We start from the raw sequence: 11862 nt of genomic DNA, 5'->3' as shown, positions 1-11862 counted from the left end.
ATTAGATTACAAGAAATGCAAGCTCATGATAAGATATGCCTACTTTTATTGAATATGGGACATTATGTAACCAGTTACATTAATTCTAAGTTGTTGCTTTGGAGTTTCGTAAATAATACTCTTCACATGCTCAATAGAGTGTCATATTTTATTAATGTTAACAAATAGTAACAACAATAGGTACACTTTGACACACATATACAATTGTACAAAACTCATTTGAACTGCAATGTCTAATGAAAATCACAAGTTTCTTTAATACTACCATAAAATGCTTGAGGTGATCACATAGTGACTAAAACACTGAACTAATATTACTTACAACTCTCTATTATACTAGGCTTTCTCAAGTTCACAGACAAATGTGGAATTAGTGGTATGTCAATAACAAGCTCAGTAATATGCAACAAAGCATTTCTCAAAGGGTCTATAGTTGTAAATCTTTTACAAAGTTAAAATAAATATATTAAACTTTAATATCACATATCTGGGACCCAACTAAAAAACATCAATGATGTTATGTTAAGAGTAAAGAAACTCTCAATGCTCAATATTCAACATTTGTTCTGTGAAGACATGTTGTTAATCACAAGAGCCATCAACCCAGCCGTCTCTCCATCTCTCGTGTACCCTTGTGCAATCAAACACAGGCTTGCCAAGCTTAATGTTTACAGTATTGTGACGCTCACACAGCCATTTTGCTAGTGTGTCTTGGTTCTCTGTTCTTGGTGGGTGTTGCTTAATGCTGTAAAATATAAAACAGGTTAATAAGATCATCTGAAGGAGAGGTAAATTCACAAGTTATTGTTCAGCAATACATACTCAGCTTGGAAGTCAAGAGCACATGGTTCACACGGGTAGAACTGTGCGAAGATATTGAAGAATCTCGCCATATCTTCGGATTGCTTTTTCGTTGGTTTCTTAGGGTAGTACGATGCCATCGAGTGTAGGAATGCCCATGTTGATGTGCCGATTTCATCCTTGTCTAAAGGACAGTCCTTCGGCCGTGGCTTTGGCTAATGAAATACATATAAAAAAAGTTAACACAAATAAGCTGTTGACTGGTATAGGATTGTCCATTTAATATTTTACTTTAGTTTATTCTAATCATATATTAGCAATTGGACGTAGTTATGCAGAAACGTTCCAACCCACAAGTCACCTGAAATCGAGTTATTGTGATTGAACAGCCTAAAATTTAGCATATGGTTATCTAAACTCAATATAATTCAACAATAAAACCTCTAGTACCTTTACTAGTTAGAATAAAAAAGAATACAACTGAAACGCGTAAATGCTTATATCTCAAATTCAAGTTGAATTTGAGATTTAAGCATTTACGCGTACAGTGGGTTGGAACGTTTCTGCATAACTACGTCCAATTGAAACCTTTTTAACCCAACCGATTTAGAATTCAAGCTTTATCCAAATAGAATTTATTGTGACAATCAGCTGTTGCATCATTCTTTGATTGCCATGGAAACTATATCTGGCAGAAAAAGGAAACAGATTTGCAATACTGTGGGGAACAACCAGAACTCCTCTTGAACAACCCTCAAGTTGAGACGAGGTTACAGGAACAACTAGAAACTTCTATCTACAATTACGAAACATAACCTCACCTGTTTTGTAGGAGATGTGAAAGTCACTTTATTCTGACTTTTAGCCCAAGTCTTGAAGTCAGAACACGCCCTGCAGGGCTTATCTTCGTCATCTTCGGAGTGTGCAGGCATCTTTGTACAACGGAGGCTCCGCTGGTGCCCATGTAACGAACCCTACTATTGTGCAATATCAAAACTCGTGTGATGTAAACAAACTACATTACAACCGCTTTGGACACTTCTATCAAGACGAGTAATGTACACTGTCCTCTGAAACGAATAATTCAAGAATATATATAGTGAAATCGCCGGTTCAGAAATATTTTCAATTTGTGCTACATTTGTCAAACAAAATGATTATCGGTGTCAAATTGACACGTGAAGTTGACATTGTTGACAGAACCTTCCCAAGGGCTGCCATTAAAAATATTGTTTTTTTTATAACATTTTGTTGAATTGTCTGTGGTTTTGGATGTTATGGCCTGTTTGAATGCAGAAAAATATGTAGGTACATCAGGGTCACTGACCTCTATATTTACCACATTATAGAGGTCAGTGATCAGGGTACATACATGGTTCTGACAATACGGGCCAAGTCGCGGGCAAGAGGCAGTGAAAGTTCTTTTTTTGCTGTGTCGATAGTCGAACTTATTACAATTAGACAAGCAAAACTGATATTTTATTTGAATCAGCGGCATGAGTGTGGTAGTTTACTCCGAAATATCAACTGCACCGAGGTTTATTGTAAAATATGCGTAATATGGTACAGTCAACTTCAGATCAGTGGTAACAGTTTTATAGGAAACTCGTTCTTATTACCATAGAGTTAAGGTGCATGACAGTTACCACTGATGTGCGGTCTACCGTACCAATGTGTAGTGCCCATAAATAAAATTGAATCCAGTATAATTAACATAATGTATTTCTCATAAATAAACATGGACTCAGTTTAAATTAATCAATTTTAAATTAGTAAGTACCGTCAAATGTTATACCGATCACAAACACTGAGTTCTTTACAAAACAAAATTGACTAGGTCATATAATATGTAATTTATAAAAATTATAATAAGGCTCCGTTGGTGATTTGTAAGTTCAACTGGTAGTTTTTTCAACAGTGGCAACGACTTCTGCAACAAAAAGGTTAGATGTGAATAAGATTTCTTTACGTGAGTAGGGATGTAGGTAGAGGTATAAGTAATGTGTGTGTTTCTAACTAATGGATGTTTAGCTATGTTTATTCTGCCACTTCCTTCTTTTTGGGAAGTCGTTTAAAACGAGAGGGCAGGAAATAATGTAAAATGGCGTCTTATGAATAAGCTACTGACTGTCTACGATGTCCTTGAGCGCGGTGACGGCGGGCGAGGCGGGCAGTTCGGCGAGGAAGTCGCGGCCGTCGTCGCAGCAGCGCGCCAGGATGGGGTCGAGCGGGAGGCTGCCCAGCATCGGTACGGATAGATCTTTGCACATTTGTGCCGCGCCACCCGTTGTCGCGGGGAATATCTCGCTGCGGGTCTGAAATCATACAATAAAAAAAACTTTAAAATGTCAAATAAGGCGACGGTCGTAGAGTACTCAATATTGAACGCGGGACGTTTTTGATTTTAATTATTTCGTTCAAAATCAACAAACACAGGCCAACTTTCACGTTTCGTACGTTAAAACAAAAGCCACCCTTCACCACCTCCTAAAGTTTTTGCGACAAAGAGGCGCAACAAACTCGCCAACAATTAAACTAGATTTCTTCTACCCACCTTGCAGTTAGGACACACAAACAGCGACATGTTCTCAATGACCCCTATGACTGGCACGTTAAGTTTCTCGCAGAACTGCAGCTCCTTCCGCACGTCGAGCAGCGACACCTCCTGCGGCGTGGTGACCACCAGCGCGCCCGTCAGACCCGTCGCGCGCAGGTACTGCACCGCCGATATGTGCTCGTCAGATGTGCCTGACGAACAATACATTTATATCTATACTAATATTTTGTTACAGCTTTTTGGTCGTCCCACTGCTGGGCACAGGCCTCCTTTCACACGCAGAAAGATTGAGCGTCAATATAAATAAAGTCTTTGTTTGAATGCGTTAATCGGAGGAAGTTCTGGTCTGACTTGAAAAATTATTTCAGTGTTAGCCCAGTTATTAAGGAAGGCTTTATCCGGGTTTGTGCAGAGGGTCCCAAGGGACACGGGTGGCCACTGGCAGATAGTAGTTGAAAATAAAAATAACCTTACGAATTGAGAACCTCGTCCTTTTTTGGGAAATCGGGAAACCTAAAAGTTGACTTTTATTGCTTTTAGAAGTTGTTTTTTTTTTTGTATAAACTTTTTTATTGTCACATTAATTTACACGTTGTTAACATAATGATACACCAGTGCACTAAATACTGATATGATTACCACAAATTCCGGTTTATTTCGCATATTGTGGTTCAAAATAATGTAAACTAGACAATTATTAACAATATTTGAGAACAGAAAATTACTTACCAGGTGGCGTATCTATAAGCAGATAGTCCAGTTCTCCCCAATCCACTTCAGTTAGGAACTGTTTGATCATACCTGAAAGCAACGTTTTCATCAGTATAAAGTATCTCTCGCTCTATTTACCTTTTACCTAAATATCATGACGCTGAATAGTTTGTTTGCTTGATTGGAGATTTGAAAAAATCTTTTAGTGTTGGATTGTGCATTTATCGAGAAAGGTTGTATGCTACTTTTTCACAAACTTATAATAACTTCACTTGTAACTATATACCTACCTTTGTAAGAAAATCTTAGAATCTTAATTTGACCCACCCCCTTGATTAGGATTGAACACGCTCCGAGTTCTGATGACACTACATGACTAGCTTGTTTTTTTAGATTTTTATCTGTGTGTACGAAGTAGTTGCCACTGAACTGAACGCGACCGAAACTAGTCTGTATTTACCTAGCAAAAGCTAGTATTTACTTAGAATCTGTATAAAGTGTGTAATAATAACCGTTTTTCTTAGGTCCCCTCCATATAACCGCGTCGTCCGGTTTGCCCAGCAGGAAGCCGATTGACATCAGCGACAGATTGTCTGTCACGTACTGTGGACAGAAACCAGGTGTACTTAGTACTTGTCACGACAAACTACTGCGCTTATTACAGTTTATTTTATTTTTAATTATTTTGCTCCTTTTTTCAGGCAACTAGGGCTCATAAAAAAGTTTATTATATGTTAAAGTGTTACAATTACAGTCGAAAATGAAACTGCCCAGTGACCCTTTTAGTTTATTCGCTTTTAAGATTGCGTACCTTAAGGGTAAGGGTCTGTCTCATAAAATTTTTACAGACATTTACTGACAAGTGGTATTTAATAATTATTTTACGGGGCCCCCCCCATACAAAAAAATTATTTTTTGCTCGTTTCGCAGAACCGGAACCAATTGCGCGCGAGCCCGACTCGCACTTGGTCAGTTTTTCAAATGTAGCAATAAAGAGGAGATTTCAGATGTTTTAGTAACTTGTTAGATTTCGTTGTACAGCAATATAATATAAGGGTGCATTAGTTGTAAGTACTCACTACAGGTGACCAGCCCGAGCCTGAATTGTGGACCATTTCACCGTGCACTCCCATCACGCGCGGCTGACTGGGCCCGCAGATGTCAGTGTCCAGAATACCCACCTACAAATAGAAATCATTTCTGTTTAGAAACTACATCGAATCCTTTCTGAAGCTTTATTATAATGTCGTGATAAGGTTTACAAGAAAATAGTTTATATGAAAGTATATGTATGTGTACTAACCAGTACGTTTCAATATCATATTTGAAGGGAAATTATGTTTACTAAGGTTCGCCTTTAACGACTACAGTTACCTTACACTTGACAATAGATATAGGATCTCGTGTAAATATAGACGTGCATACCGGTAGTAATGCATCGACCGTAATAATTTACCCCATAAAACCTGACCTATATACGCACCACGAAGGTTGTACCAGTCGGTACCACCGTCTGGCTGAACCGTTGCGAAATCTTTGCCATCGTGCCTTCACAATCAATACACGTGTCTTCAGTGCCTTCCAGTATTTGAAAATAGAATCATATTGCCGCGAAAATGGATTTTGGAAACGCGTACGAGAGACGGTCAAGATATAATAGGGTAATGTTCAATTTGCGTACTATAATTTCTTGAAAATTAAGGTGATATCGAATGATTACTTGATTTTACAACATGACGTGGTTGATAAATAGCAAAGATCCAAGTAAGGTTTGTGTATTACGGATATCTATATGCATACAAGATGGCAGATATCCGCGAAATGAAAGTCTTTTTGTCACGGCAATTTGTCTAAGAAATGACATTATTTTATCATTTCAAAAGAACAACTGTATTTATTTTGGTGTTTATCAATAAGGTGACGTAAATACATAGGTGTGTTACTCTCACGTGCTTATCCACATAATTCTTGGTTCAAATAACTTACGATATTTTCAATACGAAGTCTAAGGGTTATCTGTGGGGTCAGACACGCCCCCTATCGGATGTCATAATAAATTACAGCATGCCACTAAATGAATTGAACTCAGAAGTCAATCAAGTGCATCAAAGTGCATTGCCATCAAGTTCACTGGCTTCTGATATATTAAGATTGATTAATACCTTATAAGTGTTTTCGAAAAAAATAATAGGGTAATTTTATGTAGTCAAAAGACAATATCGTACCATATGTTTAAATATGTAAGCATACCTACAGATAACTTCCCAAAATGACCAAACATTGATTGAATTATACAAGGTGGTTTTGTATTCTGTGGTATTTTGTAAAGTTGTAAGAAACAATTGTTGGTGAACCTAATAAAAAAAATATTACAAATCTACTACCAGCTGAATATTAGAGCTCAACCCATTTAGACCTACCTAAAATCAATGATTTACTTAGCACCCTACATTATCGCTTTAAAATATCTTAAAGGTTCAGGGTATACGTACATTAGCATCAGGGTATTTAGAAGCCAACGCGTGGCCGACCAGAGATGTGACGGTACTCTTGCCCACTCCGCCCTTGCCTGACAGGATCAAAATCTTGTGTTTCACATTGGCAAGACGTTGCTGGATGAGTGGGATTGCCGGGTCAGGGAGTGATGCATCCCCTGATAATAACAAAATTAACCTTTTTTTTTGTGATTTTTGAAAGTGAAATGGTTAATGCTTAGCTTTCTAAATAATAAAATGAAAAGGAAAGAAATATTTTGAGAATATTATTTTAACATGGAATTGTCTACTTCATTATAATAAAAAATCAATATTCCAACATTGGGATAAAAATTTTCAATACAGTACTTTATGCATACAGTGCATCTGCATTTTGAACTTCAAGATTCCATACTGCATTCAGAGTTTTCAGCTTTATGAGTATAGCTAACAATGAAAAGGTTATGCAAATACGGTTCTATGACTATCTCTTGACAATAAAACCTAACGTTCTATTGTTTATAAATGTTATGGCACTACAATATTACTAGGAAACCATACACTGCCAACACAATAAAAAGCAATGTTACATCAAATAAAATTACCATTGGCTTATGGTTTAAAACTTAACTAGAATTAGGCTTTACATAGGTTCCAATACTTTATTTATTTATCAGGATGTCATTTTCACACATAGATAAAAAAATTAAAGTCTCTCTTTTGCCCTATTGAAACTGTTTACACAACAAATGTTACCTTTGTAACAAAGATAAGTTAAGTGATGATAAAAATGCAAAACACTATTGCAAGTAAAATATTTACTCACCTGCATAAACAGATACAGTGATAAGAGATTTCAAACAGGATCTAAAAGTTATTGATTTTTATATTATCTCAAAATGTTATTAAAAACATTTTACATGTCATATTTTGCACACACGTACAACACCTTGAAGACAAATTCAAAGATTGTAAGAGTATATTATTACTATTTAGCGGACAACAATTTCTTGTCTACTTGGATGATAAAGCAAAAAACTGTAAATGAATGAATCTTTCCTTCTGAACAAGGACATGAACATACATATGGATAGTTAGATTTGTTAGATGGTACTAATAGTGGCTAAGTAATAGTTATTAAAGGATCAAGTTGCACAAACAATTGGCTAATAGAGTATCCATATATTTTCATATAGGTGTGTAAGCTATGTTTCATATTTACCTGATGCGCAAATGTTCTGGTTAGGGCACCCGGCGCACGCTGACGCTTTACCAGCTTCCTCACTTTGGGTACCAGGACAATCTAAAGCACGAAAAAAATATAAAAAATATATTTTTAGTACGAAAGTAAAAAAATATGTACAGGTTATTTACTTACGCTGAGGAGCATTGTCTGGCACACTTGTCATGTTTGAAATATCTGATGTTTGATCACAAGGCAATTACAATACACAAATGCAAAATCTAGAATGTAAATTGAATTTTAATGATAAAAAAAACCTCGGGCCTCAAAACACAGCCTGATAAACAAGTGACAAATGATGAACTGACATTGATTGAATGAAGTCTGACAGTTTAACATTGACAGAACAATGGGCAGTGGACGGTTGGCAGTACTGGTTTGAGTTTGCATGCGTTCACAATTATGATTTGGTTAATAAAAACGATTTTTACTGTATAAATAAACTTGATATTTACCAATGATACAAATATCCCATTTAAAATACCTAAATTATGTGTGATTTCTAATGTACAGCAAATGATAACTAAGAAGTATTTTTTATTGGGTGATATGAACGCATCATAGAATGAAAATATACGAAGGAAGTTTGAGAAAGTTATTATTGTGAGGTTGCCGATGATGCAGCGACACGAAAATTTTCAATTTTGAATTTTCCCTTTTTCTTTTCATAAATGATTAGCAATTTACCAAAATTTTCAACACGTTTTTGAATAATCCAATACCAATATGGCCAAGGAAGTTTCTATGTGCACGGTAAAATACGCACAATACCCCATTCATATATATTTTTTATAACTAGATTGTTTTTTCATCGGATCCAATTTTTCTAGCAACTGCAACAATGGAGCCCGGTAAAAGAGATCGCAGGCGCTCCCAGCGTGCCTCCACAAGTCGGCTACTGTTTCCACTCACCGAAGAAACACCCATGGCGGCCTATCATGGGCTACGAGGAGATCGAAGTGACTCCTATGTAAGATGCTTGCCCTTACTTATATCATCCCATATTTACCTTCAGAACACGCATATAATAATTACTTACTTTGTTCAGGCCGTCGCAGCCGATAACGAACACGATGGTGGATCCGTGTTACACGCCGGCTGGCATGGCAGCTGAGCCGCTGCGGTTCCCTAACTTGGTGACGGGGTTCGACCGCAGCCCCGAGCACGCGGCCCGCGCAGCTCTCTACACCCGCTACACGCAGTATGAGTGGAACCAAAACAGCATCAAGAACTACAATGAATCCGATGCTAAGAGGAACTTCTCTGAACGCGTTCGGAATGATATTATGAGGATGCTGCGGTAAGGGCTTCTTTGGACCACTACTAGATTTCGACTCTGGGCAACTGTTACCTACGTGTTATGCAGTAGAACGACTTTTATGTTGTACTTGCTCTTAGTGAGATAATCTACCTACTAATGGAATTTGTCAGTTAACTTGAGGCTTTTACAGGGAGACCGACGAGATCGGCACACAAGGACAGAGGGACTCTGGAAGGAGGATCGGTGAACGAATCACTGACACTACCTTCTGGAGGAACGAGGTAACCAACCCCTTCAAAAATTACTAGTCAAACTGACAAAAAGATTTATTCTGGTTTTCATTTCGGGTCTTAAATGTCGTTTTACATGTCATAAGCTCGCGAAAGAGGTCTGCGGCGAGAACTTTCGGGCCAAAAAAATGAACTTTGTGTCCGAGATTGCCTTAGTATCTGACAAATTTAGCCTTATTCAGGTGTCCATAGAAATGGAGCGCCTAGTATCGACTTGTGAAAAGCTAAACGACACTCGGAGGCAGCTCGAACGTGCCATTGCCGGCATTGAGGGACCGCTGCACATTGTACAGGAGTGTCTCTACCACAGGGAAAAGAGACAGGGTAAGTTATAGAAAATGAGGTAGGTACCCAATGTATTTCAAATTCGAAGCTTGGTTCAAAGTCACTGTTCTAAAGCTATGATTTGCTTACAAATCCCCAAATACCCGTTATGTTCCGAGTTAATTTCGCTCTTCCTATAACAGGTCTTGAGCAGGTGCACGACGCAGTGGAACAGTCCCTCCTCAAGGAGGTGGCCATTCTGCGCGAGTGCCAGGACAAGTTCCGCAATATGCTCGAAAAGGTACGATAGTCCTGCTAGATGTCTACGGCATTACAGAAAAACAAGAAGGTTCAAATGCCCTTTGGAAATAGTAAAATACTCCTTAGGGCTGGACTAATAGCATTGGGTAACTTACAGGTTCGTGCTCAGTCTAAGAACTGTCGCGCGACGCAGCACGAGCTGGAGACAGATATGCGCAACAAGGAGTACGCGCTCGGCATCGACTCCATGTGCCATCAGCTTAACAACTTCTCTAAGGTCAATTAAGTTTAATACTACTTTATTTTTAAGTCAGTTATTTTTTCTATGTTGTAGGAGCTACCTTACAATCTCCAAAAATCTTAAGAAGGCTTTATGAGTATTTGGTTGTCTCTGGAATCTATGTGGGTGTATACTTAGTTGCTAATGTTTTAAAAGATAGAATATGATCGGAAAATGGGTAACGTTCCCAGGGTCTGCAATTCTACGCGGGCATCGAGCGCTACGACCCGACGGTGTGCGACACGGCGCGCTGGGCGGCGGCGTCGGCCGCCACGCTGCAGCGCTCGCAGTCCGAGCGGGCCAAGGCCATACAGATGCTCTCAGGTACCATAGCGGCTCCGCTCCAGCTCCCCCACCACATACAACAACCCTGCAGAAACCTCTAACACTCCTGGACTGCTTGTTTCTTGCTACATAAGTCCCAATGTGTTCGAAATCTAAAGATGTGTTTAAACCTAAAGATTCTCTCCTTATACAAAGGGCATCAGGAATTTTCTGCACAATTTTAATAGGCCCCATAATGGTGATGATTTCTTGAAAAATAAACACTCCTCGTTCTTACAACGAGATATTTTGACCCCCACAGATACGGAGAACCTCATCAACGTGTCAGCGACGGAGATCTGGGATCAATGGAGCAACTCCAACAGCGCCTTCACGCGACGCATCGCGGAGACCATCGAGATCAAGAACAAGCTGCAACTGCATCTACATAAGGTAATCCTTTTTACCAGAATATCCTTGAAAGCCGTATGTTGAACTGATTCGTTGGTGAAGCAGTTTGCTGCAAATTTTGGAAACTTTTTTCTTGTTTAACTCTCCTCAATAACTCCTAAATAAGGACTACTATGAAGGTTGCCCCTAAGGTCCTAATAGCAGTGTTGCTAAAACTGACACAGGTTGGCTTGCTATATATTTAGGCAATCAAACCAAAACCTTTATAAGACCAGAACTTCTAATGGGTCAACTATTGCTTATTTCCGTGTACTCCAGATCCAGCAAGAGATCTTCGATATCGAGAAGACCCTAGAACTGCTGAACAAGGCGATCGAGGACAAGCTGCAGCCCATGAAGGTCGCACACACGCGGCTGCAGGCGCGGACCAACAGGCCGCATCTAGAGAAGTGCAGGGACGAGGCGCAGAACAGGTCAGATATTGTGTATTCAATTGAAAAATGAAATGATAATTAGGAGGGGATTTGTTACGCCGTGAGAAACAGGACACTTACGATATTTGATTTTATGTGCCTTTTTTGACCATGAACAGTGCTAGCCCAAGCGATCAAAAGAAGCTCCCCTTCATTATTGTCTACTCGTATAGTCAAAAGACCTTCAGTTGCCGTTATTTTAATTAAGTTTCTAGCTACTCTAGGCTCCCTTTACAAAGGATGCTTCAAGCTATGATATAAAAAAAAACATTTTCTTTCACCAGACTGATAAAAGAAGTATGCGACCTCCAAGAGACGATGGAGACTCTGCGCTCCAAGATAGCGACAGCAGAAGGCACGCACCAGACACTGCTGGGCGTCCGCGCGGGGCTGGAGGCCGAGCTGCGCAACAAGACCACCACGCTGTTCATCGACCGCGACCAGTGCATGGGCCTGCGCCGCGGGTACCCCGTCACTGCCGCCATCAAGTCTTAAGTGTTTTTTGCAATGGATATAGGGGGAAATTGTCAGTGCAGTCATTAAAGTTGTTAAAATGATTTTTGTGTTTTTTT

The 11862-nt window shown here is 39.1% G+C and overlaps 3 protein-coding genes across 4 annotated transcripts; 1 reads left to right on the top strand and 2 right to left on the bottom strand.

Annotated features, from left to right (window-relative positions):
* Positions 1-127: 127 nt before the first annotated feature.
* Positions 128-1973, bottom strand: LOC110375984 (FAD-linked sulfhydryl oxidase ALR). The gene is made up of 3 exons (XM_021334298.3): positions 1623-1973; positions 823-1016; positions 128-745 (listed from the first exon to the last, which is right to left on the bottom strand). The coding sequence occupies exons 1-3, from the start codon at positions 1731-1733 to the stop codon at positions 583-585; spliced, it is 468 nt and encodes a 155-aa protein (XP_021189973.1). The 5' UTR covers positions 1734-1973; the 3' UTR covers positions 128-582.
* A 532-nt stretch (positions 1974-2505) lies between these two features.
* LOC110375994 (cytosolic Fe-S cluster assembly factor Nubp1 homolog) lies at positions 2506-8107 on the bottom strand. Its single transcript, XM_049850815.2, has 9 exons — positions 7922-8107; positions 7766-7846; positions 6562-6722; positions 5149-5250; positions 4582-4672; positions 4088-4159; positions 3356-3549; positions 2930-3116; positions 2506-2731 (listed from the first exon to the last, which is right to left on the bottom strand). Exons 1-9 carry the CDS (start codon positions 7950-7952, stop codon positions 2697-2699), a joined length of 954 nt encoding a protein of 317 aa, XP_049706772.2. The 5' UTR covers positions 7953-8107; the 3' UTR covers positions 2506-2696.
* On the top strand, positions 5608-11847 carry LOC110375962 (tektin-3). Of its 2 annotated transcripts, none has more exons than XM_049850814.2 (11): positions 5608-5730; positions 8617-8756; positions 8835-9086; positions 9238-9328; positions 9520-9661; positions 9805-9902; positions 10020-10139; positions 10334-10466; positions 10729-10859; positions 11136-11290; positions 11575-11847. In XM_049850814.2, exons 1-11 carry the CDS (start codon positions 5686-5688, stop codon positions 11783-11785), a joined length of 1518 nt encoding a protein of 505 aa, XP_049706771.1. In that variant the 5' UTR covers positions 5608-5685; the 3' UTR covers positions 11786-11847. The 2 variants fall into 2 exon arrangements, with proteins under 2 accessions (XP_049706771.1, XP_021189946.1); XM_021334271.3 differs by lacking the exon at positions 5608-5730 and adding an exon at positions 8375-8539.
* Positions 11848-11862: the final 15 nt, after the last annotated feature.

This window comes from Helicoverpa armigera, chromosome 11 (assembly GCF_030705265.1).
Source record: "Helicoverpa armigera isolate CAAS_96S chromosome 11, ASM3070526v1, whole genome shotgun sequence".
Taxonomy (NCBI): domain Eukaryota; kingdom Metazoa; phylum Arthropoda; class Insecta; order Lepidoptera; family Noctuidae; genus Helicoverpa; species Helicoverpa armigera.
The sequence above is the reverse complement of the archived record's forward strand: the minus strand, read 5'-3'. Positions and strand labels throughout refer to the sequence as shown.

Coding starts and splice junctions, on each gene's coding strand:
- LOC110375984 (XM_021334298.3), bottom strand. CDS start 1,733: ATGCCTGCACACTCCGAAGATGACGAAGATAAGCCCTGCAGGGCGTGT. Junction 1,017..1,622: donor TCACATCTCCTACAAAACAG/GTGAGGTTATGT, acceptor GTATTTCATTAG/CCAAAGCCACGGCCGAAGGA. Junction 746..822: donor GCTCTTGACTTCCAAGCTGA/GTATGTATTGCT, acceptor TATATTTTACAG/CATTAAGCAACACCCACCAA.
- LOC110375962 (XM_049850814.2), top strand. CDS start 5,686: ATGGATTTTGGAAACGCGTACGAGAGACGGTCAAGATATAATAGG. Junction 9,329..9,519: donor CTACCTTCTGGAGGAACGAG/GTAACCAACCCC, acceptor AGCCTTATTCAG/GTGTCCATAGAAATGGAGCG. Junction 10,140..10,333: donor AGCTTAACAACTTCTCTAAG/GTCAATTAAGTT, acceptor TAACGTTCCCAG/GGTCTGCAATTCTACGCGGG.
- LOC110375994 (XM_049850815.2), bottom strand. CDS start 7,952: ATGACAAGTGTGCCAGACAATGCTCCTCAGC. Junction 6,723..7,765: donor CCAGAACATTTGCGCATCAG/GTAAATATGAAA, acceptor TGTTATTATCAG/GGGATGCATCACTCCCTGAC. Junction 4,673..5,148: donor GCTCGGGCTGGTCACCTGTA/GTGAGTACTTAC, acceptor TTCTGTCCACAG/TACGTGACAGACAATCTGTC.